The sequence below is a fragment of the Talpa europaea genome (genome assembly GCF_964194135.1).
Source record: "Talpa europaea genome assembly, chromosome: 9".
NCBI lineage: Eukaryota > Metazoa > Chordata > Mammalia > Eulipotyphla > Talpidae > Talpa > Talpa europaea.
In genome coordinates, this window is record NC_140076.1 from 25965606 (window position 1) to 25991539 (window position 25934).

Below are 25934 nucleotides of genomic sequence, written 5' to 3' on the forward strand. Positions count from 1 at the left end.
TCAGATAGGTAACATTGAATTTTAAACTGAACTCTTTGAATGCAATCTGATTTATAACTTTTTAAAGAAGAATACAGCTCTGTTAGCATAGAAACCACTATAGCATAATAAACTGCAAACTTTAGCATTAGGCAGATGGGGTGGAAATTGTCTTTAGCACTGACTGTAATTTTGAGTGAGTTACTTCTTTGAGCTTGAAATTCTTCATCTGTAAGATGGGGTTATAATAGCTTTTTCAAAAGAATTTGTAAGGATTCTACAAGTTAATGTGTATAAAACAGTTCACACATGTACTTTGCACCAAGCACACATTCAATAAAATACAACTATTATTAAAAATAGGTATTCTGTCATTTTAAAGAGGAGGAAATAAAAACTTACCAGAAAGTTATAAAGTCAGACTACAGTTCTGTGCTCCATCTACTATAACATTCGGCTTTTTGTTCATATTCTGAAGAATTATCCAGCAGGTCTCTAAACAAATATGCAAAATGTAATTCAATTATTTTCGTAGTTACTTCTAACCAATTTAGCATCCTATGTAAAACCTGACTCTGGTTCTCCCACACCTAGGTGTGAAGCCTGGATCTCCCCTTCATTTTTTGTGTGACAAGGCAAATCCTGCCTTTCTCAACCTGTTTCCTCATCTATAAGGCAGGAAGATAATAGTCCCATAGGGTTGAGTATCTTTAATATAGTGCATGGAGTATAGGGTTGGCTTCCAATCTATCATCATTAGTCACATAAAAGTACATTTAGTGAAGGTGTCATATTAACCAGAAACTATAATAATAAACCAGAAATCCAACAATTTTTAAAATACAATTTTCTATTAACATTTCAGCCATCTAAATCATCTGTTTTAGCATAGGGGTGTAAATATCATTATTGTGTTGATTATTCTTTATTCATGGGTATCAGAACTATTTCATAAACCATAGGCAACTTGATTTGAAACCTGATATGTTAATGGAAAGAAATGTTAGAGATTGTGTCTATCCCAGAAATTTGTTGTGATGTATCACTATATCTTTGGAAATGGTGTCTGATAGCATAGGACAGCTGGAAAGAAGTTTAGAGAGAGAGCCTACATGTAAGAAAGCTTAGTTTTCTATATGCCCCTCAGAATATAGACATGATAATTTGATAATCTCTTAACAGCTTTTATTTAAATAGCCTTTTAATGTGGCTAAAAATGTGAACCATGGACTAAGAATAAGAAAATGTTATTTTCTTTTTAGGTGGAAAATTATGGAAACCATGTCTGTAACTTAACAGATGAAAGAGAAGCATTTTCTCATAATTATAAAAAAGAAAACGAACAACTAAGACAGGAGTTCAAAGAGCTCCAACTCAAACATGGTAATTTTCCCTTTTATAAAAATGTAACTTTTGTTTCTAATGCTAAATGTTAATATGTAAAAATTATAGAAAATTCGGGTAATGTATAAATGTAGAAGGAAGAGGAAAATTACTGAATATTCTCAACTTAATATTTTAATTGTATTTAAACATTTAAAACTTGTCTTTTTAAAGTTTGTGTTCTGATAAGTATGAGAGAGCACAGGATGGTTATTTATTTCAGTGTCTAGTACAGCCTCTGCCTCACTCTGTCAATTACCTGTGTTAACTCCTCTAGGGCAATGATCACATTCTAGTCTAGTATTTTCTGTGCTATACCCCACAGCACCTGGGCTGTAAAGTATCTAGCATATTAAGGACTCAGGAAATATTTAAGTTCTACAAAGTCACAAGGGAAGATATAGATAGGACCCTTTTAGAATATTCTATTTTGTTTAACTCCATAAATTAGATGTTTTTATTATATATAGTCAATGATTATATATTATCACATATTTATTATTTTCTCTGCTTAGCTTTTTTTCCTTCCATCTCAGATGTTCCATTTGGGGTCATTTTCCTTTTTTTCATTTTAGAACTCCCTTTCTAAAATGATGAAATTTTTTCCTTTATTTTGAATCTCATGTGTCTCATGAGACAAATTAATATATATTTTGGGAGTCAAACAAAATATAATTGAGACTGAATTTCTTACTTAATCTTTGCAACGCTTTAAAAGTAATTGCAGACAAGGAACTCCAAACATGATTTGAGTTTCAACTATGTGTATACCTTGAAACTAAATGAAATGCTTTATGTGAATGCATAAATTGTAATGTTATATTTAAACAAGAAGTGTTTCTTTTTTTGCCAGATGATACTCATTTTTGTGATTAAATTTTATTTTTTATAATATAAGCATAACCTCTTAGATATGTTAGTTTGAACCACATGAAACTGGACTTGAACCACAAGTCCACTATAATCAAATATTACCAACTTTATATGGTTCAATCTAATAATGAAATTCACATAGGCAAGATATTTTGTTCCTGCTTTCCCATATTAGCTTTCAAACATCTAGAGGAAATAGTACAATGTCATACGAGTACATTTGCTTTTTGTTTTATTACTAACAACAGTTTTATTACAGTCCCATAATGAAGAACTGAAAAGATTAAACATCACTAAACTGCCTAGAGAGAGATGTGGAGCAAGTAGCAGACAGGTTAGGGATGGCCCACAAAGAGATCAGAAGGCTCACTGGTGAACTGCAAGGTAAGGAGCGAGAGCAGAGTAGATTAGGTAAGCAGTTGTCACAGATGGACATTTCTTACTGTGTAAGTGTGATTACATAATGTTATAATCAGGAATATAGTTTTAGCAAAACCAGTAGGTTATACTGGGATTTACTCCAAAGAACTGAAAGGTATAGAAGTAATAAGGAAACATGCACAATTGTGCATGTGAGTACAGCAGTACTCACACTGTGATTAGGAATGATCTCTTAGAAGATTCATATTACAAGATTCATGTTATAATGTTAGCCTTTTACTTCAGGGGAGGTTTTCCTTCCCACTATTATATGAGGCTCTCCAGCCAGTTCAGTAGTGATGAAGCCACCCTGGGAGGCAAAGTGATAAAACCTGGGTTAGTGCGTCAGCTCTGAAGGACCCAGTGCCCCAGCTTCTTCCCTATGCCTTTCTGCCATCATACAATTCTTGAAGAGGTTCAAAAGCTGGTTCCTGAAATTTCATTTTGATATTTCTAGCAACAACTGGCAAAATTCTAAATATTGTTCATTGGAAGGATGAATTTTAAGTATTTCTGGATATAATTTCTTTTTACAAAACAGATAGTGCCATGGTTAAAAACTTCAGCTGTTTGTACTGAATACAGTCGTGCAAACTTTTCAGGATGGAATCTGGTAAAGGAAGCAAATAAGGAAAATTGTGAATAAATACAGGGTACAGTAGGAACACTAAAGAGGGAATCAGAAAAAACCTCTTGGATGAGGTGACGTTTATACAGAAACTCAGAGAACAGTTAGCCAGGGGACAGGGAGTATTCCAAAGAGAGATCACTTCAGATTTGATTAATCACTTGTTCCTTACATAGATATTCTTTTTCCCTTTAGATTCTGCACTTGAGAAGGCACAACTAGAAATTGAAAAATTGAAAGAAAATTTGATAAAACTAAAAGAAAATGGTGAGTTATTCTGGTAGATATACTAATATTTTAAAATATGTCAAATTATAAATTACTACTATTATTACTCTTCTATTACTACTATTACTGCTGTTACTACTTGTTGTTCACTAAGTGACAGTCTGCCAGGCACTTAGATGGGTTATCTCTAATCCTCACAACAGTTCCTAGTAGTGAGTATTCCCATTTCATCTAAAGAAACTGAGTCATGACAAGATTGAGTAATCCAATAGCTATATTTAGTGTTAGAACTGGTATTTGAATTTCCATAACCTGTGATCAACATATATAAGGCACATTTTACTAAAACATTGAGATCAAGATACCTTATAATGCAGTTAGTAATGCCTCACACATATTCACTTGGAAGTTAATCTGACCCTAGCTTGACTGTAAAAATGCTACTAGCAATCAATAAAACAATGAAATTTGAGTGTTGTAAGTTAACAACCACAAAAATAATTAAGACTATATTTAACCAGTTTTTATTAATACTAAATTTAGATTTGCCCTCCTTTTAAAAATTATAAAAAATATAATTATAAAGTGAATACTACTCTCTTAGTAATTGATAGACCAGTAAATAGAAAAGCAGTGAGAATATACAAGGTATAAAAACACTACCAATTACTGACCTAATTGATAGTGATAGAAAATTCCATGAAAATACACCTTTTGTGAAATCAAACCAAAGATATGTCGAAGTAGAAAAGAGAAGGATGCACTGAGTGACTGCCTGTAACTACAACTCTTTAGTGGCACTGGACATTTGTTTGTATTTGTTTATTTATAGGGGTGTGTTCTTAGAAGATGTTTAAGAGTCTACGGTCAGTGTAGGCAATGATAAGAATTACATGAGGGCCTCTCTGGTGCCACAGTGGTTGAGCGCTGGGTTGCGAAGCTGCCCGCAGCCTCTGCAGTGCCGGTTCGATCCCCAGCTACCCCCCAGCCACCGGAGGAGGGTTCCACATGGCGCGCAGACCTCTCCTGCCGCCTGCTGCTCCCCTCAGCAGTGTACTTTGGTTCTTCTGCCTGCTCTGCTCCCCGCTCTGGCTCTGGTGAATTCTCTCACCCTCCTGCGCTTCCGACTGTACCCAGTGCTTGTGCAAATAAATAAATAAATAAATAAATAAATAAATAAATAAATAAATCTTTAAAAAGAATTACATGAGAATGTAAAAATGTGCTTTAAACTATGCAGTGGACTCAACTGTAATAATTAATTGTAACCTTATGAATACATAAAAGGAATGCACCTTTTTTCCCCAAGAATACATGGAAAATTCACCAAGAGAGACCATTCTGGACCATAAAACAAATTTCAGTGGAAGAACTGAAATCATACACATTCTATGGTTTTTTTTTTCTTTTTTGGTGTGTATTCAGAATTTTTTTTTTAAGATTTATTTATTTATTTATACAAGCACTGGGGTACAGTCAGAAGTGGGGGAGGGTGAGAGAATTCACCAGAGCCAGAGTGGGGAGCTGAACAGGCAGACTGATGAAGTACACTGCTGAGGGGAGCAGCGGACGCAGCAGGAGGGGTCTGCGCGCTCTGTGGGACCCATGCTGGCGGCCGGGGATTGAACTGGTGCTACAGAGGCTGCAGGCAGCTTCACAACCCAGCGTTCAACCGCTGAGCCACCGAGGAGGCCCCAGAATTTTTAAAATTTAAGAAGTATACATACTAAGTAGGGAGAAAAAAAGAAAAAAATTAATACAAGTTAAAAACATGACAGGCAGACCTCCCCTGGTGGCGCAGCGGTTGAGCACTGGGCTGCGACACTGCCAGCAGCCTCTGCAGCGCAGGTTTGTTCCCCTGCCCCCAGCGAGGGTCCCACAAAAAGAAAATAAAAAAACGAAGACAGGCAATGAAGGAGGAAAACAAGGAAGATCTTAAAGCAGCAAAATAAGGGAACTGTAAGTTTAAAATAGTTAAAAAGAAACAGTTTCAAAGCAGGAAAGTTACAGACAGCGAATTTGTATTTTTTTAATTTATTTTTTTGTTTTTATATTCCCCATACAATTGCAACCCCCTGATTTTGACCCCAAAGTGTGTCTCTGGTTCATAGTTGTTTGTTGATTTTGATTTTTTCTTTTTTATAGTTATTCTTTTTCCTGGTCCCTTATTTAGATTTTCTAGATTCCTGTTACGAGTGAGACCATCCGGTATTTTTCTTTTTCTTTCTGGCTTATTTCACTGAGCGAATTTGTATTTTTGAAGCTTTGATAAGTGTTAGGAAGAGCACATCTTAATCTGAGGTGCTAAGTTGAACGTGAACTACCATTTTATGGGTTGTGGTTCAGGCAGACGATGGTTTTAGTGAATTAACTTGATGTAACCTGGAAAATCTGTCCATTCCTTCTCCTAATTTACTACTTTATTCATTTTTGGGGCTGCATTGATGAGTGAGAGAGAATTAGTTAGAAGTAAATGAGGTGTGAAAGAGACACAGTTACAAAAAAGCCAGGAAGATAACTTTCTTGGTCACTTAACTTTTAGAAAAGTCAGGTTCCTAAAAGAGCCTCAATTGCCAGAAGCCCTACACTTAAAAGGTCCAATTCAAGACTGGAATAAGAAAAAACATTCTGCTCTGTTTCGTTAGGCAGAATTTTCTATGACTGGACTTGAGATTCTCCTGTGCTGAGAATCTCATATGCAGAGACAAGGAAGGACTCACATGAAGGGCAGGAAATGGTTCTTCCTTACTTTACAAAGTTAATGCCCCCAAATGGAAACCTTGATCTAGTTGAATAAACTGGGCTCTTTTCTCTGTCTTAGATTCAGTTGAGCTACAGAAAGCAAAGAAACATAATCAGAGATTGGATGAGGAAATTTTGGCTTTAAGAAACCGGGTTCGATCACTCGATTCAGATAAAAAAGCACTTGGAGAAGTAGTAAGTTGGTTCATTTACTGTGTTCTGAGAAGATATTTAAATGTATATACAATAACAATAAGCTTCTAGAGCAATGTATATTGCCTCCTTGTGAGGACTGACACTGTGACTATAGCATCCCACACAGATGCCACACTTTGACCTGGATTCAGGATTTATATATTTTAACTGGCTTTGTTCAAAAGTAATGTTATTACAATTGTGTTCATATAAAATCTTTTCTTTTTAATTAGGATTTAGGTAATACTTTATACTGAAATTTCTATTTCTATTTCAATTCTACTGTATCAGGTATATCTGGGATTATCAATGTTAAACCCTTAGTTGTGTTACATTTTTGAAGCATTTCTTCTTAACAGTTTATTGATTTTTTTTTTTAAACATGTACCGCTAAGTCAGTCACCAAAGGACAAATAACATGATTCTACTTATATGAGGTGGAGAGCAGGCCAAATTATAGAGACTGACAGTAGAATGGTGGTTGCCTGGGGGCGATGGAGAACCACTCAATGGGAGCTATTATTTGATGGATATAAAGTTTCAGTTCTGCAAGATGATGAGAGTTCTGGATATGGATGGTGGTGATGGTTGCACAGTAATGTGAATCTACTTAATGCTACTGAACCATACACTTAAAAATGGTTAACATAGTAAATTTAGTGTTATATATTTTATCATAGTTTTAAAATGTAATTGTAAAAATAAATAGACTGTTCAAATTGTCTTGGTCTTCATAAATTTATATACCACTGATAATTATGTATATAAATGATTATGTTTATATAGTTATATAGCTATATAACTGCATATAAATGATAATTTAATATATGTGTACACACACATACATACACATAAGAGATAAAGTTCAAGAAAGGTACATCCCAGTGCTACTTCTGAAAATAAAAGGGGATTGTGGTGTAAGTTTATATGAAGGAAAATATAATTTTTTATATTCCTATGTATTGTTTGAATTTTTATATAGAGAATGTATTCACTTATTATATATTTTAAAATTCAAGTATCTTCCCTGTCCCACACATTTGTATTTCAAATACTTTGGTATTAAAGGTTGAAAGACTTAAAGAAGAGATTCATGAATCGCAAGAGAATAAGAGACCTGGAATTCACTCCCCTGGAAAAAACGTGGGTGCTGAGCAAAGAGTAGAGGTATTTTAAAGTTATATTCTTTCTGTTTTCAGTATTTTAAAGTGAGTCGCATTTTCACAGATATACCAGAGAAACTGGTGCTGACTATTTGCTACTCTTTTCATATTTACTGTCTCTTTCTATTAACTAGCCAGTTAGAGTGGAGGAAGAAACTGGGGTACAAAGAATGTATTTCTGTTCACGCTTCCCCTCTGGCAACAATTAATATGAATACAATGAGTTGTTCCTTTAAAGAAAAAAAAAACAAATCTTACAAAAATAATCAATTTTTTGGGCCTCCCCTGGTGGCGCAGTGGTTGAGTGCTGGGCTGCCCGCAGCCTCTGCAGCGCCAGTTTGATTCCTGGCAACCACTGAGGGGCCCACATGGTGCGCAGACCTCTCCTGCAGCGCCTGCTGCTCCCTTCAGCAGTGTACTTCATCAGTCTGCCTGTTCTGCTCCCCGCTCTAGCTCTGGTGAATTCGCTCACCCTCCCGCACTTCTGACTGTACCCAGTACTTGTATAAATAAATAAATAAATCTTAAAAAAAAACAACAATTTTTATATTTTTAATTATCAATCAATATTCTATTAATTTATGGAATCAACTGATGGGGGAACCACACTAGCATAATAAAATATCATCGGGGCCTCCCCGGTGGTGCAGCGGTTGAGCGCTGGGTTGTGAAGGTGCCCGCAGCCTCTGCAGTGCCAGTTTGATCCCTGGCCACTGGCGAGGGTCCTACATGGTGCGCAGATCTCTCCTGCCACCCGCTGTTCCCCTCAGCAGTGTACTTCGTCAGTCTGCCTGCTCTGCTCTCCCCTCTGGCTCTGGTGAATTCTCTCACCCTCCTGCGCTTCTGACTGTACCCAGTGCTTGTATAAATAAATAAATCTTTTTAAAAAATAAATAAAATAAAATAAAATATCATGGGCCTCCCTGGTGGCTCAAGGGGTTAAGATGCAACCTATGAAGCTGTCCGCAGCCACTGCAGCATGAGTTCGATTCCCGTCTAGGGAGGTGATCCACATGGCGCAGCAGACCTCTCCTGTCTCGCCCGCTGCTCCCCTCAGCAGTGTATTTCAGTCAGTCTGCCTGTTTGCCTGTTCTTTTCCCCACTCTATCTCTGGTGAATCCTGTCACCACCTGCACCTCTGGTCTGTACCCCAGTTCTTGTATGCATAAATAAATAAATCTTTAAAAATAATAATTTAAAAAAATACCATGCAGTAATAATAGATTTAGGCTCTAGGGTGCGCAATGTCTAATCTCTTCAGCATAAGACTGAAACAGGGCCAATATGTTTAAGATAGGACTGTTTCAGAGTTAAGGTCAAAGAGCTAGACTGCTTTGGGACAGCCTTTCCTCTTACATACTTAACAGGAGTGACATCCTGTGTTGCTCGGTGATCTTATTAACAAAGCTTGTCTTTGCTGTTTAACTCCCTGGGCCCTATTTCCCAAACAGACCTCTAAGATATCAAGGAAACTATAGTTACAGTGCTTTTTTGGCTCCCTGCCTATAAAACTAGTATCCCTCCTGTCTTCCAAATACCCTGCTGCTGGTAAATAATGTACTTTTGTAAAAAGAAAGGGAGGGAGGAGAGAGGAAATGAAGAAAGGAGGAAAGGAAAGAAGAAATTTCTAAGGTCATTAGTAACTTTTACCAAAAGTATTCCCAAAGAATCCACTGGTACTCCAATTTAGTGTAAGTTTGTTAGTAACAATTTGTATAGTTTCTTATACTTCCAGCATTTTTTAATTCAAGTATAAACAATTTGAATATTTATTTAGCTTTCCTCTTTTCTTGCTTGTGTTTTGTTTTTTGTCTTTTTTTTTTTTAACCAAAATGCTCCGAGAGATCCTTCCATGTCATACAAAGAGATCTTCCTCATTCTTTAGAACAGTCTAGTATTCTATTGGATGGATGAACTATAATTAATTTGAACAAGTCTCCTATTGATTGCCATTTGGGTTGTTTCCAATCTTTTACCTTTTTTTTTTTAAAGATTTATTTATTTATGCATATAAGAGCTGGGGTATAGGCCAGAGATGTCGGGGGGGTGAGAGGATTCACCAGAGACAGAGTGGGGAACAGAACAGGCAGATTGACGGAAGTACACTGCTGAGGGGAGCAGTTGGCGAGACAGGAGAGGTCTGCTGCGCCATGTGGGTTGCTCCCTGGCCGGGGATCGAACTCGTGCTGCAGAATCTGCAGACAGCTTCATAGGTTACGTCCTCACCCCTTGCACCACCAGGAAGGCCCTGTTTTCAGCCTTTTACATATAATGCAGGTTTTTCTGTAGGATAGAGTTTCAGAAATGGGATTGTGATGTTAGAGGGTAGATGCATCTATAATTTTGATCGATATTATTAGGTACACCTCAGTGGGAATCATACCACTTTCCTTTCCCATCAGCAATGTATAAGAAAGAGGGTTTCCAAAAATATTCAACAGAATTTATTGTCAAACCTTTGGTTTTTTGTTAAATGATAGTGAGCATTGACACCTCAGTGTAGTTTTAATTTTTGTCTATTTTTAGAAATATGTATTTTTTCATGTTTATAAAAATTTCATGTTAAAATTTTTTTTCATGTTTATAAAATGTTTATATTGAAACATTTAATACAATATAAGCATATATATCTTAAGAGTAGTTCTATGAGCTTTGACAAATGTATAGCCACAACTACTGCAATCAAGAAAACATATCCATTAGTCTAAAAATTTCCCTCCCCCTTTGCTATCAGCCTTGCCGCTGCATACTTTCTTTTCTAGAATTTCAAGTACATAGAATCACCCAGTATATATTCTTTTGTGTTTGACTTCTTTCACTTATTGCAATGCTTTTGAGATTTCTCTGTGTTGTTGCCTGTAACCAGTAGTTCACTTTGTATACAGGTTGCTGAGTAATATTCCTCCATATGGGTACATCACACATTGTTTATCTGCCCACTGGTTGATAGACAGTCAAATTGTTTTGACTGTTATGAATAAAGCTTCTACTAGTATTCACTAGTCCTTCCCCCTGCTATGGAATTACTGAGTAGAATTACTGAGTCATAGAGTGAGCTTATGTTTAATTTTATAAGAAACTTTCAGAATGTTTTACCAAAGAAGTCCTGTTTCTCTCATAAATGGTATGAAAGTTTTAATTGCTCCTCACCTTCACCAATGTTATTGTCAATCTTTAATTTTAACTATTCTAGTGGACATGTAATATTATCTCATTGTGATTTTTTTTTTATTTTTAAAGATTTATTTATTTATGCATACAAGAACTGGAGTACAGGCCAGAGGTGGGGGGGGGGGGCATTGAGCGGATTCACCAGAGACAGAGTGGGGAACAGAATGGGAATACACTGAAATACAGTGCTGAGGGGAGCAGCAGGCTAGTCAGGAGAGGTCTGCTATGTCATGTGGGTAACTCCCGTCATGTGGGTAGCCCCCTGGCCAGGGATCAAACTGGTGCTGCAGTGGCTGCAGATAGCTTCATAGGTTGCGTCTTAATGCCTTGCGCCATGGAGGGAAGGCCAGAAGCAGAATGTTTCAAATGAGATTCAACTTAGTTGCCCAATCCCTCTACAGCTTGGTGCTGTGCTTGGGAAATGAAGTTAAATAAGATGGAGATGTAGTTCTGTAGAAATCTTCCTCTGACATCTCTTCTAGGACCAAGATATCCTTAATGTTGTCATTTTTTGGAGTCAGTGCAGGGTCCTTGGGATTACTCTGGGAAAGACTTCACCAGAGCTTCCCTTTCAGCGGCATGTGGCGAGTTTCTCCATGAGACAGAAATGGTAGTTACATTTAAAGGGCAGGTTTATTAGGGAAGGAATAAAACAGTTAAAGACACTTGCAGAGACACAAGCAGGCAGGAAAAGCTGCCCCAGAAGGGACAGGTTTGCTCAGAGAGGCCTGCATGGTTGCAGGAAGGGTGGCCTTGACAGTCCCGGGCAGGCAGGAAGCTGCTGCCCTGTAGAGGGAGAGGGTTGGTGAAAAGGGGCACCTGCATAGTCACAGGTGGGCAGTGGGATTGGTGCTCATTGTGATTTTTAATTTGACTTTTGAGAGTATCCAGTGACAAGAAGATTGTTTGTATGTGTCCATTTATATATGTTCTCTTGTGAAACATCTGCTCAAATATTTCACTCATTTTTAATTGTTATATGTATTCTTTATATTGAGTTGTGGGAATTCTTTATGTATTTGGGATATTAGTCCTTCATTAAGTACATGTATCTCAAATATTTTTTTCCCAGTCTATGGCTTGTCTTTTCATTTTCTTAGCAGTGCGTTATGAAGACTGGTTGCTTTAAAAAATTTATGGATCCCAATTCATCAATATTTTCTTTTATAACTTATGATAGAATGCAAAAAGTCAAAGAAATCTTTATTTACACTAAAGTCACAATATATTTCTCCTATCTTTTCTTCTAAAGATTTTATAATTTTAACTTCTACATTTAGGTTTATGATCCATCAAAAATATTTTTTGTATATGTATGAAGTAAGGGTTAAGGTTCATTTACTTCCAGATGTATATCCAATTATCCCAGAATATGTGGCAGTTATTTCCTTATTGAATTACTTTGGCATCTTTATTGAAACATCAGTTATACAGGTCTATTTCTGGACTCTATTTGATCCATTATTTTATATGTTTGTTCTTAGTACAATATGTTTGTTCTTAGTACAATGCTGTTTCTCCTTTTCAAAGTTATTTTAACTATTCCAGGTCCTTTACATTCCCATATGTATTTTTTAAATTATTTATTTACTTATTTGTTTATTTATACAAGCACTGGGTACAGTCAGAAGCGTGGGGAGGGTGAGAGAATTCACCAGAGCCAGAGCGGGGAGCAGAGCAGGCAGAAGGACCAAAGTACACTGCTGAGGGGAGCAGCGGGCGGCAGGAGAGGTCTATGCGCCATGTGGGACCCTCCTCCGATGGCCGGGGAGCAGCCAGGGATCGAACCAGCGCTGCAGAGGCTGCGGGCAGCTTTGCAACCCAGTGCTCAACCGCTGTGCCACCGGGGAGGCCCTCCATATGTATTTTTAAATTAGCTTTTCAATTTTGACAAAAATGCATGCTAGAATTTTATACAATTTGGAATTGCATTGAATTTTTAGATCATTTAGAGAAAATTTATATTTTGGCAATATGTGTTAAAATGTGTAAATATAGTCTATCTTTCCATTGATTGGGTCTTATTTAATTTTTATCTCAGCAGTGTTCTGTAGTTTTTAGCACATAGCTCTTACATGTATCTAATTAAATTTATACTTAAAAAATTGAAATATAATTTACACATTTTTAATGTATTTAATTCCTTAGTTTTTAGTATATTCATAAAGTGCAATTATCACCACTGTCTAAGAACATTTTTATCACCCCAACAGGAAACCCCATAACCATTAGTAGTCATTCTCCAGTCTCCCAGCCCCCCAGCCCCTTGGCAACCACTACCTACTTTTCATCTCTATGAATTTGCCTATCCTGTACATTTCATATAAATTATATCCATTAATTTCCTTATCCATTCATCTTTAGGTCTGATAAGGAGGTACCCTCTTCTACTAGGAAATTTTTTTGGACACATCAGTTCCTCCCATTCTCCCAGCTGATTCAGATTCTGGAAAAGTAGTTGTTGTTGCTCCCCATGTGCTTGCTGACCTTATGGGACTTGGGGGTCTGTCTGGCAGTCATGATTTGTAGGTGTTTCCCATCCATGTAGCTCTGGTCAGGGCTGGAACATCCTTTAAGATCACAAATTCTTAAATCTGGAAGTCAAAATTTCAAATTTCAACTGACTATGGAACCCACATTTTTGCCATTGTGTTTCCAGGAATCTTGATGTGCCACAGACAGAAAGCTCTAAACGTGTACCTTCATCTCAACCAGAAAGCCTTCACTTCTTGGCACTGTACATGGTTTCTCCATAAGAATTCTTTTGAAAATAAAAGGAGAGTGGAGTCCTACAGCTTTAGAAAGCCAATCCCTTAAAACAACCAGCCTCCTTGAGATATGACTGTGTTCCTTATCCATTCTATATGCAGACAGATTTGCCATTAAATAGACCATTGTAGTGGTGTTAGTATGCATAGTCTCAAAGAAAATGCTTAAGAAGTAAAAATTGCTAGGTGTCTGGCAGGAATAATAATAGCCATAATATATTGAGCGTCTGTCAAATGCCCTGATCTGTTCTAGGTGTTTTACAAACACAGTTTATATAATCCCTATAATGGCCCTCCTCAAGATAAGTATGAGTATTCCCATTTTATTTATTTATTTATTTTTAAAGATTTATTTTTTATTTATACAATAGCTGGGGTATTAGCTGGAGGCATGGGAGGGTGAGAGGATTCACCAGAGACAGAGCGGGGAGCAGAACAGGAAGACTGACTGAAATACACTGCTGAGGGGAGCAGCAGGCAGGACAGGAGAGATCTGCCGTGCCATGTGGGAATCTGTCCAGGAATCGAACCCACGCTGCAGAGGCTGCAGACAGCCTCACAACGCTGCACTCAAGCCACTGTGCCACCGGGGAGACCCAGTACTCCCATTTTATATTTGAAAGAACTTGAGCAAAGTAAGAAGCAAAGACAGAACTTGATCCAGGTTCGTCTAGCCCTAGAGTTCATTTTCTACATCATGCTAACTCTTGCGAGGACTTCTTGGAGGGGATTTATTATAACTGATGGGAATTACAGCCTGCCAGTCACTGAGCATGGGAACCATCTCTACCTAGAGGCCAGGCAGCATTTGTTCTCTGCAGCATCTGTGCTAGCCACCTTATCTGATTGTGCTGTAAGAGGGCACAGCCCAAGTGCCTTGGGAAGACGGCCTGAAAATTGTCCTACTGTGCATAGGAGGCAGTGTGGTTCACAGCATGAGATGATCCCAACCTTTCAGATAATAGAACCTTGACAGTGGAAAATTCTGAACTGTTACGCCGTTCACCAGAATAGTTGGTAGCTACTCCATGTTAGTAAGGCAATCCCTTAGCAAGTTCCTTTGTCCTCCTCTTTGTTTACTGCTGGCTGACAGGTAAGGTAGGCTCCCTTCAGCTACCCAGAGGTTTCCTGTCCCTTTGCTCATTTCTCACATTGTTTGCTTCTTTCTTTTCCTGTGTTTTTCTGCTTTAAACTTTGTTGCTGGTTTCATTAAGTATATAAAATTGTCTATATGCTTAGCTATATTCTGTATGCCACAAATTATAGTAAATTTCAAATGTGTATTCTTGTGAAAGCTATCTTTTAAAGGTTAGAACATTAAAATACTTGACATGAGGGGAAATGAAGGGAGTTCTCATCTTTGAAAGTTGAAGTTTTTCCTGCACTTTGTAGTGAGGTATCTCAGTAGCCTAAGAGTGGGACTAAGGAGACCCTTGCCTTGGGTGTGGACTGCATCAGTATGACATATGTGGATGTGCAAAAAACGTTCACTAGTGGTGTCTGATGAAGAGGGAGCAGCTAATCTGGGTGAATGCTGTATCTTTTCCTGTATCCTTGTACAGTGCTATTAAGAGTCAGCATGATTCTTACTCGCATTTTAACTGGTGATTTATTTGGATTAAGATTTCCACCTTAGAGCCTGAGTTACAAATAACATAGGAAGACAGAAGAAACACCAGTATGAAAGGTCAAGAGCCAGTGAAAGTACGAGGCTTGAATGAGGTAAGAAATAAAAAGGTCATCTCAGTTGTAATTTCAACACAGGTGAGGCAGGCTCCAGAAGGATGCTTAAGAGTTAACGAAAAGTGGGTAGAAGTGATAACATACATCCGAGGAGGTGTGAACCTACTCCCCTAAATCATATACGGCATTGTAAACCAGTGTTACCACAATAAGGAAACACAAAACAAAGAATTACTGAAAATAGGCAAAAGGAGAAAATACACCCCTAGGAATGGTGAGTCTGCATTCTGTGATGATCAGTGATTACAGAGAGACTTCCAGGGGTAGGCAGTCAGGAGTGAGCTCCTTAAAAATGCATTTAGGATAAACTATGTGTTGAAATTTGAGGGTGATTTGAAGGCATTGTCTGACTAAAGAATAAATGTGAAAATTCAGAACAATCTAATAATAAAAACTATTGGTAAATAGTAGGGCAGGATTGGTAGTGCTTTTTCTGACATTCTGTGTTTCCAAGTTAGAGTGTAAACATTTCCATTTCATGCTGCTCCCTAACTGTCCAGTCAAAAAATGCAGAGTTCATTTGACAGGTGTGCTCTGACACTGGAGAAGGGCCTGCAGTTTGATGTAGTATTGAGAGAATAGCCTCAATTCTTACTCTGTATTCACTCAAGTACATTTGACTTCAATTTAATTTCCTAATAGATTTTTGTACACAGGAGAAAGTATACCTTGGCCACTCAATGGATATTGAAAGTACGGGCTTATACAATAGACTTGTTTTGAATTTCAGTGGTGACTGTGTGACCTTTAGCAAATTGCTAATAGATCTGAGCCTCACCTATCCCCCTCTGCTAAAAGACTATAATAATAGACAAATCTCAGAGGGGTCTCAAGAAAACAAAAGGAGATAATACATATAAAGCATTTGACATGATGTTTGAAATATGGTAAGCACTTTTAATTGGGCAGAAAATTGTTGTCAGAATTTATAGGAGAGATAGTTGTTGTATATAGAATTTATTGTATAAAATGCTTTTCAGAGATATTGAAATTGAGCTGATAAAAAGTTGAAATATTTGTAAGGTGAGTTATCAGATGCTAGAAAAAGGAGAAAGCAATTGACATCGGATCTTAAAACTATAGGAAGGCTTTGAAAGTTGAAAGAGAAGTATTTTGCCATGTAGGGTATTTCCTCTTTTAGTTTTCATAATTTAGGGATGTAATGCTACCTTTTCTTTTGATTTTAAAATAAACTGTAGCTATAGAATATGCATTTCTATTAACAATGGGTGACTCTTGTCTCCCCAAGCAGGGTTTCAGCACTAACCAAAAAGAGTTGTTTTGGTAGCATGTGTTTGATTATTATGGTGGTCATACTCTTGGACCTACCTGTCCTTTTAACCACTTTTCCTATCACCTTCCAAAGGTCTATAAGGAGACATAACTAGTCTGTATCTGAAAGGGAGACCTGGAAATGAGCTGTTGAAAGTTTAGATCACCAATTTAGAGAACAGTAATAATCAGCTTGCAGGATGGGTGACAGCCAGTGCAATGCCCCAAATCCCACCCTGTTGACCTACAGGAATTGTCCAGTGACACTAAATAGTGTACTTATACCACTTACCCTCCTCCCATGGCTTTGGATGGCTATTGCCTACCTTCTCTCCTCTTTAACCAATGCCTTCCTTATCGGCATTCTCCTTCTCCTCTGATCTCAAGGCTTTGGGAAAATACCAAGTTGCTCTCTCCGAAATTTACTTTGAAATTTCATGTCATATGTTCTCTTTATGGGCGAACACAGACTGATCCTTAGACCCCAGTCACCCACCAATTAAACACTGCATATTCCATGTCATCAATGTAGAAAGTTGATAATAATATGCATCTAAAGTGTTTCCTCTCATGGATATAGGGGGAAAGATTAGAGGAGCCTCAAGCTTATTAAGACATTGAATATACATTATTAAGTAAGGCAGCATAATTTATAGTTAATAACACAGAGTTTGATGTCAGACAGCTTGAATCTCAGCTTTACCACTTCCTGGCCATGTGAATTTAGACAGGTCATTTAAGCTCCCTGAGTCTCTGATTCAATAACCCTACATCATGGGCTTGTCTCAAGATTAAAGGTAAACCACATAGCACTTTGTTCTATAAAAGGCAATTTTTGAAACAGCTCATGTAACTTTTTTATGCAGGAGTTGAAACAAACAAAAAAACTCTGATAATCATTTTAAAGTTTCCTTTTTGCAAGTATTATACCTTTTATGGGGGAAAGTCTTATTTTATTCTACTAAATGTCTTCATTTCTTAATCAGGAATTGCAAAAATCAAAGTCAGAACTTACATGTCTTTATAATGAAATTCAAAGTCTTCCAGGGACAGCAGAAGACAGAGACCCTTTTTTAATAGCACATGACCTGCTACAAAGAGAGAATACTGAATTAGAAATGGAGGTGAGACAGAATTATTTTAAATGTTTGACATATCTTTTATGAGACTAAGATAAAAGGAAATTAATGTTCAATAAGAGATGACTTGGAAATTGAAGTTTCTGTTATTAATGTGGAATAAATGACCATCTAGCATGGGTTATAAATTAAGAGATCTTGTGGGGAGATACTTTGAGACCATATATATTCTGTCTCCCATCAAAAATTTTACTCTTTAAAAGTTTCTGTTTTAAGTCATTGATTCTTTAATTCGAGTTTCTCTTTAGAACATTGACTTTTTTTAAGACCTGAAAGTAGTCTCGCTAAAAGTGGCTAAAAATTTATAAATTTGTAACTTGTGTATTTGCTGAACCTGCATTTTTTAAATTAGCTATCTTTTTATTTTTTGTATTGTTGTCTTGTTTTGTTTTGTTTTGTTATTGGAACACCTAGATGCATAGCCACAGAAATCTGGAAGTAGAATTTATAGATTAGAAACACCAGTCTCGGGGACATTAAGCACCACTGCCAAATTGAATGGTGACTTCCATCCTAAGCAACATCTTCCCTCCCCTAGCGCCCCAAACAGAAAGTAGCACAATTAACTTAATGCTTTTTGATACTTCAACATGTCTGATCATTAAACTGAGCTATGTCAGTAAGATAAAATGTCAGTAGGAGCAGCCTAAATAACAGAGTTGGTCCTATTCCACAACATCTGTGTCATGAAAGGTCCTATGAATTTAACTTTCTTTATGACAAAGAGCAAAGATTCTACCCACTTAAAATATGTATACCAACTTTATCATGTGAACCCAGAAAATGTTCAGTATTAATGTCCACCATCCCCTGCAAAAAAACTTCAGCAATATCCTAGTTTGCTACAACATGAAGTCTAAATTCTGCTTGTTGGTTTTTTTATTCCTTAAGAAACCAACATTTATTATCTTTAATGTTTACATCTTTACATTAGCCATAAAAATCAGTAATTAAATCGCATATAGGAATCTTTTCTCCTACTTACAAAAGCATTGCCAGTTTATTAAATAATACTTTTTTTTAAGTCCCTTCATGATCTGGCCTTTCCCCTCTATTTTGCCTTGTTCCTCAACCCTTCATTTTGTAGTCTCCATTCCAGAAAGACTGTCCTTTTCACTTCTACACAAATACTCTATTCAATTCCACATCACTGCCTCTACAGATACTGCTCCTGCTTACAATATGCTTTAGTCTCTTCTTCACCTATTCACACCTATTCACCACCCTCTAAGGCTCAAATTAAGACCTCTAAGGCCCTTCTTAAGCCCTGAAAGGTTACAATCTATATGTGATTATGTGGATTTACGAGATTATAGTCTAAGTCATGCACTACAGTTTCTCTTTGGAGAATTGAAAAAGTGTAGGAAACCAAACACAAGGGACCTCTTGCGTACATTAACTTGATCTTTAGAATGAAATCCATCGTGTTTGTAGAATCAAACTACTCTAAAAACTGTATTTTCAAGCTGGCTCAGAATGTGAGTCTGGCAGATTGCTGCCCATCTGGGTGCAATACTTTGATGGGGCGCCATCTTCCATTCTTAGAACTACCTACCCTTTCTACTGCTGTCCAGAGGTATTTTTTTCATTTCATGTATGAAAAGCAACCTTTGAAGAAAGGACACTGTCCAAAAAATAAAGCACCTGAACAAATGTTCTGCGAAATCACACAACAGAGCAGGGACTCTCAAAGATCCACTTACATCAGAATTACCTGGGACACTTATTTAAGCAGTTCCCCATTTCTGAGCCCAGACCACTAATTCTTAAAGTCAGGGTGGGGTGGCAATGTGAGATGTGTGCCTTTGTACGTGGAAGGTGGCGCTCCTCTCTGATAATCTAGGAGCCTTTACACATTCAAGTGTTTCTAGACACATAGGGTCAGAGGGAAGAGATTTGTTCTCTCTGATGTAGATCTAATGTTCTTTCCAATGCTTCCTTGCAGTGATATATTATTCCTCTTAGGAATCATCAAAGTATATCCAAAACTTGAGAACAAAAATGTGTGATAAAAATTTAAAACTCTCTAGAACATAACTTTTGCTTATTTAAAGATAAAATGAAACGCTAATCATCACTGTTGAAGCCAACCCCAGAGGCCAAAAATATCTTTTAAAAAAAACCATGGACTTAGACACCCTTATGCTTATAGTAGAAATTGGTTCAATTATATAACCACAAAATGTTACATTAAATCAGAAGACTTCAATTTGGATGTCAATAATTATTTAAGTATTTGATGCAATCAATACACATTTTTGCAGCTATACATAAGAGTATGCCAAAAATTGCATTATTTGTCTTTTCACTTACTTTACAGGTCTTAAAGCTTTTACAAGAATTTGAACAATTAAATCATTTTACTGTAGGGAGAGAACCAGAAGCTGCTAATTTAAGTACAAATGAAAATATTTATAAAGATTTTGAGTCTAAAGCACCAGTTTTGGAAGTAGAAACTGACAGCCCAGAGGAAGAGAAAAAGGAACTCTGGTAAATTGAAAAAACCATATATCACATTAGCTATCTGGGGATGGAGGACATTTTATTTGGCTTGATCATTATAACAATTTGACAGTCACTTCCAAATAATGTATGTGGAAAAATTATTTATAGGCATTCCCCAAAGAGTTTTCTCTTGAGATATTATTACTTCAAAACTTTGTCCTGGACCTCCCTGATGGCACAAGGGGTTAATTCACAACCTATGAGGCTACCCACAGCCACTGCAGCATGAGTTCGATCCCCGGCCAGGGAGCAACCCACATGGTGCAGCAGACCTCTCCTGAGTCACCCACTGCTCCCCTCAGCAGAGTGTTTCCATTGATCTGTCTGTTCTGTTCCCTACTCTGTCTCTGGTGAATCCTCTCACCTCCCGCACCTCTGGCCTGTATGCATAAATAAACAAATCTTTAAAAAAAAAAAACTTTGTCCTGGTTTAAAAAATATGTATTTTTTTATAGAAAATTTGGAAAGCAGGCAAAAGTATAAGGAGATTATAACAACTCTTAATTCCCACCACATAGAAATGTTAACGTTCAATTTTTCTTTCTTGTCTTTTTTTCTGTATACATACATATTTATATATATATATTGTTTTATACAATTAAGACTATACTCTGCAGGGAGGTTTGTTTTGCTCTTTTTATTGACACTGTGTCTGATCATTGTTTTAAAACATATTCTATTTTTTTCTTTCTTTTCTTTCTCCCTTCCTTGTACTTGTAGGTTTGCAAAATGCTTTCACATTTAACTTCATAAGAGCCCAACAAAGTCACTTCACAAATGAAAAGACTGAGACTCTGAGAGATTGTGCTTAACCAAAGGTTTCGTGGACAGTGAATGGAAGCTCCAGGACTGGAAGTCATGAGCTTCCACTGGGCTATCACTTCTCTCTCCAGTCTCTGTCTGTGTTTGAGACTGCTGTGATCTAGGCTGCTAGAAAAGGAACAAGACAGGGATGTAGCTTAGTCACCTCCTACCACAGAAAAATAGTGACAGTTGCAAAATTAGAGGATGACATAAAAATAACAGAAGAGGTGTGTTGCAGTCAGAAATAGGTAATGAATCCTTTCAAACAAAGCTTAAGAGCTACCCCAGAGGGAAGAGAAATTCGAGAGTCATAGTGAGAGTCATAGCTTTCCAGTCCCCAAGATTTCAGTGTGCTGGCTGCAATCCTGTTCTCAGTCCTATGTCATTTTGGTTGGTAGCTGGCTTTTGCCCATGCAACTTTTACATAATACGTATTTTCATTGTCAATATTATTGCTATACATATTATTATGATATAAAAGTAATAATAAAGTAATGCATAATTCAATTGCTTTTGAAAATCTGTTCGGTTTGTCTTTGGTTTCTAAGTTACACATTTTCTTCACCTTTTGAAAGGATAAAGTCTGTTCTTTTAAGAGGGCATTTATTTTAATGATCTGCTACATTAAATTCCCATATTCCAAAGTATTGCTAATTCTCCTTAATTAACTAATTTGTGTGCATACAATTCATTTATCCAGACTATTAATTAAGATGGAAAATGGTCTTAGCCCAGGATTGTCCCCTGGAGGGCACTGCTCATCATTCCCTCCACGTCAGAGAAGACACATGAACTGCCCTGCTCTAAATATGGCTTTACTGGCATATTTTATGAAGCCACCTAAAAGGAGGACCATTTAGCATTATCTTCAAATACAATACACAGACTGTTACACCTCTCCCATGGCCACTATGCAGTTATATTAGGTCTAGCTATATTTACTGTTTTTTTTAAACTTTTTTTTTTTTAGTGAGGTGTAAATGACATATTATTCTATAATAGGTCCAGGTGCACAGCATAATAATTCAGTACTTGTATTGGAAGATGATTACCACAATATATCCTGTTAACACCTGTTATTATATATAGTTACAAAATTTTCTATGAGTACTTTTAAGACCTACTCTCTTAGTAACTTTCAAATATGCCATACAGTATTATTAACTGTTGTCACCAGGCTGAATATTACATCCCCATGACTGACTTACTTTACCTCTGCAAGTTTGTACCTTTTGGTTCCCTTCACCCATTTCACCCATACCCTTATCCCCTGCCTCTGGCAACCACCAGATTGTTCTCTGTACCTATGTGCTTGGGCTTTTTTTTTTTTTTTCCCTTTCTACATATAAGTAAGATCGAATAGTACTTTTCTTTCTCTGTATGACTTATTTCACTTAGCTTAATTCTCTCAAGGTCAATCCATGTTGTCTCAAGTGGCAGGACTTTCTGTGTGTGTGTGTGTGTGTGTGTGTGTGCGTGTACATTTTCTCTATACGTTCATCCTTTGATAGACATTTAGGCTGTTTCTGTATCTTGACCATGTAAAAGTTGTACAGTGAATATGAGTACATATATCTTTTTGAGTTAGTGTTTTTGCTTTCTTTGGAATAATCCCCAGAAGTGGAATTGTTGCTCATATGGTAATTACATTTTTAATTTTTTGAAGAAGCTCCATAATATTTTTCATAGTGGTTCATAGTGCATATATTTACATTCCTACCAACAGTGCACAAGACTTCCCTTTTCTCCAAATCCTTGCCAACCATTTGTTATTTCTTATCTGTTTGACAGTGGCCATCCAAACAGGTGTGAGGTGATATCTCATTGTGATTTGATTTGCATTTCCCTGATGGTTAGTGATGTTGAGTACCTTTTCATGTGCCTATTGACCATCTGCTTATCTTCTTTGGAAAATGTCTATTCAGATCCTCTGCCAGTTTTTTAATTGGATTGGTTTTTTGTTTGTTTGTTTGTTTGTTTTACCACTGAATTGTTTGAGTTCTTTATATGTTTCAGATACTAACCCCTCATGAGATATATGATTACAAATATTTTCTCCCATTCAATAGAATGTCTTTTCATTTTGTTGATGGTTTCTTCTGCAGTGCAGAAGCTTTTTAGTTTGATATAGCTCCACTTGTTTATTTTGCTTTTGTTGCCCTTGCTTTGGTGTCAGATCCAAAAATCATTGCCAAAATTGGAGTCAAATGGTTTATTGCCTGTTTTCTTCTAGGAGTTTTGTTTTCAGGTCTTTCATACCTGTCTTTAATGCATTTTGAGTTATTTTGGGTGTGGTATAAGATAGTACTCCAGTTTCATTGCTTTGCATGTGGCTGTCCAGTTTTTCCATTTCATTTATAGAAGAGACTGTTCTTGGCTCCCTTGCTGTAAATTAATTGACCATAGAGTATGGGTTTATTTCTGGGCTCTTTTTTTATTCCTTTGATCTATGTGTCTGTTTTTTTTAAAAAAAAGATTTAATTTTATTTATTATGCATATGAGAGCTGGGGTGCAGGCCACAGGTGGGGGTGGGTGAAAAATTTCAACAGAGACAGAGTGGGAAGCAGAACAGGCAGATTGACTGAAATACACTACTGAGGGGAGCAGCGGGCGAGACAGAAGAGGTCTGCTGTGCCATATGTGGGTTAGCTTCATGGCCGGGGATCGAACTCGTGCTGTGATGGCTGCTGATAGCTTCATAGTGCTGACACTTAACCCCTTGCACCACCAGGGAGGGCCTGGCCTGTGTCTGGTTTTTATGCCTGTACTATACTCTTTTGATTGCTATATATTTGTAATATTGTTTGAGATCAGGCAGTATAATGCCTCAGCTTTGTTCTTCTTTTTTAAAGTTTTATTTATTTATGCATACAAGAGCTGGGGCACAGGCCAGAGATACAGGGGGTGAGAGGATTCACCAGAGACAGAGTGGGGAACAGAACAGGCAGATTGACTGAAGCACACTGCTGAGGGGAGCAGCAGGCAAGCCAGGAGAGGTCTGCTGCACCATGTGGGCTGCTCCCTGGCTGACCAGGGATTGAACTCTGTGCTGCAGAGGCTGTAGACTGTTTCATAGTGCAGTGCGTAACCCCTTGCACCACCAGGGAAGCCCAGCTTTGTTCTTCTTTTTCAAGATTGCTTTGGCTGTTGGAGTCTTTTGGGGTTCTAATTTTTGACATTTTTCTAAGTTTACTCTTTATAATATCCTTTATCTTTATAAATATGACAAATCAAACATTTTTATAAGCATTAAACTTAAATGACCAATTCATAGATATTCCATTTTTTAAAGTAAACTTTTTATTTTGAGACATTGTAGATTCACATGCAGTTGTAAGAAATACTATGTCCCAGTTATCTGCTACCAATTCTTTTAGTAGTAACTCCTTGAAAACTACAGTACAGTACCATGACCTAGATATTGACATTGAAACAGTCATATATAGAAGTCAGTTTCTTCACGTTTAAAAATATAAGGTATATATTTGTACTTCCTCAGTCTTCTAGTGTGTCTGGCTTCCATTGGGAGTAGGGGAAAGAACCAAGTTTATGGTTCCAAGTTTTCACTGCTACTTCATCAGAAATTTACTCTTCAAGCATTTTACTCTATCATTTTGTTTTATGTTACTGACCATATTATCTTTAAAAACTGCTGAGTTCAAAATAAAATATTTAATTCTTTTTATATGGTGTTAAAGGGATTTTAAAAGTAAAAAAATTCTCTAGATCCAATTTTCCCCTGATCCTTTCCAGTTTTTTCTATGTTTAGATTTTCTACAGTATATCTGACTACTTGTTTATATATACATACATACGTATGTAGTTTCCAACCATTTTACTTTGGTAAGAATTTTTCATGTAGATAAAAACTATATCACTTTCAAGTTGATTTAATTATCTTATCCTTTTCCCTATCTCCATTTAAACACTTTTCAAATGGCATGGTTATGAACATTATAATACATTCAGCTTTTTTTCTTCTTATGAATTATTGTATTGTATTGTATTGTAATTTCACGGGTGTGCAACTACTCAGTCAAAGGGTCTGAACATTTTTATGACTCAACTGTATTGGCAAATTGCCTTCTTGACGAATTTGGGAACCAACTATATAACTTGTGAAGCATGCTATGGTAGCCTATGAGACCCCTGAAACAAGATGAAGAGAGTAAAACTAAAATTATCACATTTATGTCAATCTACTTATCATTCAAGCTCTCTAACCATGAACAATTCATTCACTCTGCTTGGTTTCTGTGGTTCACAGTCTCATGGTTTTCTTCCTCCCTCTGGTTTCTCAGCCTTCTGTTAAGGCTCCCATGCCTCCGCTTATTCCCCACAAGTCTTCAGACTTCTGTCTAGAATGACTATCCTCTTCTCACTTTCCCCCTTCTCCATGAGTCAGGTTGTAGAAACCTTTCTGCTCACATTCTTCTGTACCTGTATCTTCACCACAGTCATCTTTCCCATCTATATTCACATTCCTCCACTTTGGACAGCCACTTGCCCATTTACCCCTTCCAGAAATCCAGGTTTCATCCATCATTCCTTTTCCTCATTCACCTGCTATATTCAGTAAATGGCAAATCTTATTAATATTTTCTTCTGAATATTTCTAGAACCCATTGCTTCATTCTTCTACCACTCTCTTGTTCTAGTCACTGTTGTTTACTACGGGGATTACTACAACAATTTCTTAACTGCCTTCCCTGAATCCAAATGATCTTTCCAAAGCATATTCTCTCTTTTGCTCTAGATTTACTGATCTTATGAAGTCATCCTGAACACCTCAATTTTTTCAGTTCTCCTCTGTACAAGCCCCTAACTACCACCACTACCAAAATACATATACACAAGAAAGCATGCAACACCCCTTTCTTTATATTTACCTGGCTTGTGCCTATTCAGCCATTAGGCCCC

General features: G+C 37.0%; 1 protein-coding gene across 1 annotated transcript in view; it reads left to right on the forward strand.

The window, feature by feature from the left end:
- The window catches only part of CCDC30 (coiled-coil domain containing 30), a gene marked incomplete at both ends in the record, with an annotated part of 80140 nt that overhangs the window by 7379 nt on the left and 46827 nt on the right, over positions 1–25934 (forward strand). Inside the window, 9 exon segments of the mRNA XM_084242282.1 lie at positions 1242–1362; positions 2542–2646; positions 3479–3550; positions 6333–6448; positions 7517–7615; positions 16322–16373; positions 16376–16401; positions 17552–17689; positions 20025–20194. Coding sequence (XP_084098408.1) covers positions 1242–1362; positions 2542–2646; positions 3479–3550; positions 6333–6448; positions 7517–7615; positions 16322–16373; positions 16376–16401; positions 17552–17689; positions 20025–20194 — 899 coding nt within the window.